Source organism: Sinocyclocheilus anshuiensis, unplaced genomic scaffold, assembly GCF_001515605.1.
Source record: "Sinocyclocheilus anshuiensis isolate Anshui unplaced genomic scaffold, SAMN03320099.WGS_v1.1 scaffold627, whole genome shotgun sequence".
Taxonomy (NCBI): domain Eukaryota; kingdom Metazoa; phylum Chordata; class Actinopteri; order Cypriniformes; family Cyprinidae; genus Sinocyclocheilus; species Sinocyclocheilus anshuiensis.
The window spans coordinates 694,867-701,396 of NW_015549703.1; the positions used below are offsets into that span (position 1 = coordinate 694,867).

The window sequence follows — 6,530 nt, forward strand, 5'->3', positions numbered from 1 at the left end:
TATATATATATATATATATATATATGTATATGTGACTGTGATATTATTTTTTTTTAACTTCATTATTATTATTATTATTATTATTATTATTTTCACTTTTAGATATGTATTTTTGTCACAGGTCTGCCATAGAACTTTTTGCCTGCAGTGGCAAAAAAATTAAAGAACATTTTATACACTACAGTTCAACATTTATTTATTTGTTTTTTTTGAAAGAAGTATTTTCACCAAGGCTACATTTATTCCATCAAAAATACAACAATAATGAATGAAAAAAAAAACAGTAATAATGTGAAATTATAACAATGTAAAATAAGTTTTCTATTTGAATCTATTTTAAAATGTCATTTTGTGATGGCAAAGCTAAGTTTTCAGCAGTCATTACTGCAGTGTCACATGATCCTTAGAAATCATTCTAATATGTTGATTTGGTGCTCGAGAAACATTTATTATCAGTGTTGAAAACAGTTGTGCTGTTTTATATTTTTGTGAAAATAAGATTTGTTTTTTTTTTAGGATTCTCTGATTAATAGAAAGTTCAAAAGAACAGCATTTATTTGAAATAGAAATCTTTTGTAACATGAACGCCTTTAATGTCTATATTTCTTTTAATTTATATTTTAAAAATTACTCCAAACTTTTGAATTATAGTATACACATTTTCATATATCTAAACCGACTTTATTTCTGGACTGTAATTGGTGTATTGTTCTGTCCCATTAGTTTCGTACTGAACACTACCATCACTGCCGCCCACACGGATCGGATTATATCCATGTGCTTCAGCTCTTCTGAGGAGACCACCATGCTGGTGACCACAGCAGAAGACGGCCAGTTCAAAGCATGGTGTCAGGGTGCTGACGCAGACACACAACGTGAGTCAAACCCTTCAGACATTTGCAAAGGTGTTAGTGTTGGACTGAGAAGCCAAACACCAAAGGTCACGAGTCTGAATCCATACATTCCTGTCTCACCGCAACATTTCCATTTGTGTTTTAGAGGACCAGAACTTCTGGTCATGTGATTTTGTGGGCAGCTACCATAACCTAAAGCCCACAAACTGCAGTTTCTCAGCCGATAGCTCTCTTCTGGCGGTGAGCTTCCAAGAAGTCATTACCATATGGAGCCCAGAAACCTGGGAGATGCTCACCACCCTCTGCCAACCACCTGGAGTAATAAGGTGCGACATGTTGTTTTACCACTCAGGGTACTGTAAATGTTCCCTGTCTTCAAAACAGCCAGTCCAAACTCTTTCTGATGCGTTTGGAACGGGTTTCACAGGTTTCATGAGGTCTTTAGATGTGTTTCCCATTCAGAGTGGTGAATTAGCATTCACTAAACTGTTCACAGTCTGAATAGTAGTAACTTAGTAATTAAGATGTAGATCGTGGCCAGACAGAATGGGGATTCAGTCCTGCTAAGGAGTTGAGCACAAGCCAAGTCCTGCAGGGTCAACAGGGACACAGTTTCGCTCCATCATTGTTTTTTTTTTTTTGAAAAAAGGAAGTTCATTAGGTGCAGCTCGGATAAAAAGTGCATGACATTCCTTGTGAATAACAAGGTTCCTCTTTACCTCCCTGTATTACACAAGCAGTAAATTGTAGAGTTTTTAAACATGTTTTTTTTTAATAGATATCAGTACTGAAATGTTTGAAATGGTTTTAGTTCTAGTTTTCTGCAATATCAATTAGGGTTGTGACAGTGAGGAAATTTTCCCACCGGTTAATCGACGTGTGACAACACCGGTAATACCGGTATCACCGCGGGGGCGGGGCGTTCCATCTTTTCCTTGCTTTCCTTCGCTTTTAATTTTTAATTATAGTGTCTGTTCTTTTACTGTACTAAAAGATTTTTATTTCTATCAAAAATCAAAACGATGGTGGGGGTCGGTGACCCGGTGGGCAAGTGACGTAACCGGTGTTGCGGCTTAACACCGGTATCACCGTCAACACCGTATATCGCGGCAAGCCTAATATCAATACACTGATACAAGCTGTGCTTTCACACTCTCGTTTCTCTCTCCGACAGTAAATGTTTATTTTAATATTGTGCTGCATGTTTTAGAGCCAAGCAATCACAATCCAGTTTTTTCAGTGGCTGAGGCTACGTTTACATGACATCGATGTAGTCAAAAACGGAAAAGTTTTTTCCCTTGCGTTTTTTCACGTATACACGACAACGTTTTCAAAACAATTTGCGTTTAAACATATCCGTGAAAACTTCCAAAAACACTGTATTACGTATGCCAGGCCAGTAGTTGGCGCTGTGACCTTGTTAGTAAACAGTACCTGTAGGGAAGTGACGATTAGCTCTTTGTGGGTGGGAGTTCTGTCACTAAAATCACCACACCGACCCGGGTGTGCCTCACACATCCTGAAAAGTGAAGCTGCGGGCTCTTTGATTCCCCCCTGGAGGCTGGCTGCAGTACAGGTCATAAACCCCGCCCTCTCCAAGTAAACGAATGGGACTTGAGTCAAAATAAAAAAAATTAATTACGCTTCCAATACAATACAACGGCTCCACCTCACGACACTACTGCGCGCAGACTCTGGCTCCAAACGAATCTCTACTGCGCAGACTCTGGCTCCAAACGAACCTCTACTGTGCAGACTCGGACTCCAAATGACGTCATTTACTCAAGATGGCAGCGGCCATACTGAGATGCTTTGGCTTCACTTTTCTATAGTGGAAGGAATAGGAGACGCGTCGTCCATCTTTTTTTACAGTCTATGACACCGACTGTTGCTCTACTCCTCATTCATAGCCATAGCAGCTTTAGCTGCGTTAGCAAACTCTTGAGCAGCAACAACACTACAATGTAATCTGCCATTGTTGTGTATTTCTTCGCGCTTGCCTTTATAAAAGTCGACACGTGCTGCGCATGTCTACATACCTAACACGTACTACGCACGTGCATGACATCATAATTTTCAAAGATTCCCGTATTGGGCGTTTACACGGAAACGATAACAGTGGCGTTTTCAAAAACTTGCACTTCGAAACCCATTTTCAAAATGATGCGTTTTCAGTCCCCAAAAACGCCGTTGTCATGCAAACAAACAGGCAAAACGCATAAAAAGTTTACAGTTTTTGGCTGAAAACGTTGTCGTGTAAACGGCCCCTCAGTTCACAGTGAATACAGTGAACTCCATCTCTGTGTTTAACATGCTTTTGGGAATGCAATGTGTCAGTTTCTTAAGAAATTTTCTGTTATAAACTCAGTATTGTGACAGCACTAGTAAATTGGTCTTAAAGGATGAGTTCACCAAAACATGAAAAATTTGTCATGATGGTCCAAGAAATAGTTCCTTTTCCTTGCAGTGAAAGCACCACGAAAGAGATTTGTATGACTTTGTGCACCATATTGCAAATCTTTTGGAGATAAATGATAACTTTGTGTGAAGAACGGATTGAAATTTAGCAGTTATTCACTATAATCTTCACATCTGCCCCAGCTGTCTTTGAAGTATTGATTAGAAAAGTAGCAATGTCCAATTTGTGAACAAATTGTTCTTTTGAGTCTGATCTTTTCAGTGAATTGGTTGATCTGAATCCGAGTGATTGGTTCACTAATCAGACTGATTTGGTTCTTGAGTTAAACTCACTTGAGCTTATAGTGCTTTTTTGTAATTGTATGTTAAAGCATAACCAGTACATTTTTAAATGTCTTCTTTTGTCATATGATTTGAAGATAACATGATGACAGATTTTTAAGTTACTGTTTTACTGTATCATGAAGCATGGAATGTGGATCTGTAGTTATAGTAATCAGGAACTTGCGAGTGCTAAATCTGCTTTGTACAGTATTTCCAATCCTCTCACGCTTAATTATTGAGCCATAAAATCGTGGGCAGCTTTGCACCATGTTTGATTTCATTCTCTCACACACACACAAAACTGAATCCATTTGATGTTTTGTAGACTTTTGGTACAATTATAAGACCTCTGGATATTTAATGTTAATGTTGTTTTAAACTGTTTGTTGCTGTGTCATATCAGTTTCTGATTATCACTCACTGTGACTAATCTGATGAAATATGTAACTGACATGGGTCTTGCTGATCATGGTGGTCTTTGAATTGGTGAAACTGACTAAAGGCAGCTACTTTGATCCATCAGGGACCTTTGTTTCGGCCGGTTAAGCTGCTCCAAATACTTGCTTGGCACGACCACCAGAAACCTTCTCTGCTGCTGGAATCTCCTCACTTGTGCATGTAAGTAGTCATTAATATTGGTTCAAATTTCATATTTGCAGTTTGCAGTTCCCCCAAGAATGGTCTTAGTAAACTATAATAACCCTGACATGGACTGCTTTTATGGTATTTTCATGGGCTTTTTGGTCCTTTTAGGAGCTTGACAGCTCTTGATTACTGTAAATGTTTGAAAATAATAACAGTATACAGGTTTGAAACAACCTGAGCGTAAGTAATTAATGTCAGGAGTTTAATTTTTGGGTGAACTTCTCGTGGGTAACTAGGCTTGCTCAGTCAGCTTGGTCAGTTTTATTTAATGTAAAATGTCCTTCACTCAACAGTGGAGTGGAGCTCATCTGTGGAAGTTTCCAAGCTGCAGCCAGACCCCTTGTCAGAAAATGTGGCCGCCTTTTCATACCAGTCTAAACATACAGACCGTAAGTGTTTGAAAGGTCATCTTCTTTGTTTAGCAGTAAAGTGTATTTTTATTATTGGGGCTCTTAGTTTGTTTCTTTAATGTATCAGACTTATGCACACTGTTTTCTGGTCTCTATACAGTGTTTGTTTTCAAACCCAGCGAGCCGCGGCCTCTGTTCACCAATAAGAACGTGTGTTCAGAGAAGGTACACCGTGCCGTCTTTGTTCCTCGAGAAGAGCCGTTGAACAATTGTGACGAAAGTTCTCAGTGGCTCAACAGATCTCAGCTGTACTTCCTCACCCAAAACATGGTATTTCAGTGATATTTGTAATCACACAACGGCCTATAAACACATGTACACATAACAGTAGGATAGTTCTTTTATTTTTTTTATGTTTGTTAGTTCCCACACTCATTGAAAACCTAGATTAATTTTAAAATAGTGTTTTTAATTAAAAAAAAAAAAAAAAAGGGGAAAAAGTGACGTGACATGTGGCCAAGTATGGGGACCCATACACCTACAATTCCTGCCGGTACGAGACTCGAACCCGCAACCTTTGGGTTACGAGTCCTACTCTCTAACCATTAGGCCATGACTTCCCCTTGAAAAAAATTCCTGGAAAAGACATGAACATTAATATTATTTTTTTATGTTAAAAGCTATATAATTTGTATATTAAAAATTAAGGTTGAAGTTTATTAGAAAAATATTTTGAATTATAACATTTTTATATAATAAATTATACATTTTTCTATTTTTATTTTACATTATATTAACTTATTAAATGTAAAAATATTTAAAAATTATAAAAATATATAAATTAAATAATACATTTAAAATGATAAATAAATTTTAAAAAGTATATTGAGCTAGATACAGGTTAAATTGCTTTGTAAGAGTAATAATTGTAAACAACTACATAGTCCTGGTGAACTGTGGGTAGCCTGTGAATATGTTCTAATACTATACTGTGCATATTGTGTCCTGACATTTCTACTAAAATACACTGTGTTCAATTATCAGGATTTATTGACCTTCAGCACAGCAACAGAGGAGGACAGAATGTTGTCTTCAAGTAAACAGGTATTGTTTTTTTTACCCTATCCTTATTCTCGCATATTTAGAAGACCCCCAAAGTAACTGCTCTCTCGTGTGTCTTTTGTGCAGCTTGTCATTGATGACAGTGTTGCTGTAACACCATTTTACCTGCTGTTGGGCAAACACAGACAACAGCAGCAGAAACTCAACACACAGTCCCATCCAGCGGCTGACAAACCCCAACAGCCACAGGGCTCCGTTACCATCAAAGAAGTAAGTAATTTCACCTATGTAGGCTTTCTAGGCGCTCTATTAATTATATTATATTTCCGAAGGATTATGTGACACTGAAGACTAGAGTAATCGGAGTGATTTTTTTCCGTATAAATGCGGATTTCAGTATTTTCTGACCTGAGGGATGACCCATGTGATTTGCATAGATCTGTGTTTTTTTTTTCTTTCTTGTTTTGGCGGGGGGGTTTATGGGTTACTGCATGATGATTGAAATCGCGCAAGTGGCCTTAAGCAATTAACTAAATAAACTGCGAAAAGAAATGGCGCTGCTCGTACAGCTCTCTTTTAGGACCGTTCCGTCCATGATGTTTTAGAAAATCTTTTCGCAGTTTATTTAGTTAATTGCTTAAGGCCATTTGCGGGTAATTGTAATGTTTCCAAAATTTTGGCAGGTACTTTAATAATAATAATTATATTTATTATAATTTTACTTTATTATAATATATTATATGTGACCCTGGACCACAAAACCTTAAGTCACACAGGTTATATTTGTAGCAATAACCAACAATACAATGAATGGTTCAAAATTATCCATTTTTCTTTTATGCCAAAAATCATTAGGATATTAAGTAAAGATCATGTT

General features: G+C 37.3%; 1 protein-coding gene across 2 annotated transcripts in view; it reads left to right on the plus strand.

Annotated features, from left to right (window-relative positions):
* The window catches only part of wdr75 (WD repeat domain 75), a 19,287-nt gene that overhangs the window by 10,060 nt on the left and 2,697 nt on the right, over nt 1-6,530 (plus strand). For both annotated transcript variants that reach the window (XM_016449936.1, XM_016449937.1), the window contains exons 13-19: nt 724-875; nt 1,000-1,180; nt 4,120-4,214; nt 4,535-4,630; nt 4,752-4,921; nt 5,636-5,695; nt 5,780-5,923. In XM_016449936.1, coding sequence (XP_016305422.1) covers nt 724-875; nt 1,000-1,180; nt 4,120-4,214; nt 4,535-4,630; nt 4,752-4,921; nt 5,636-5,695; nt 5,780-5,923 — 898 coding nt within the window. The remainder of the gene's footprint in view (nt 1-723; nt 876-999; nt 1,181-4,119; nt 4,215-4,534; nt 4,631-4,751; nt 4,922-5,635; nt 5,696-5,779; nt 5,924-6,530) is intronic.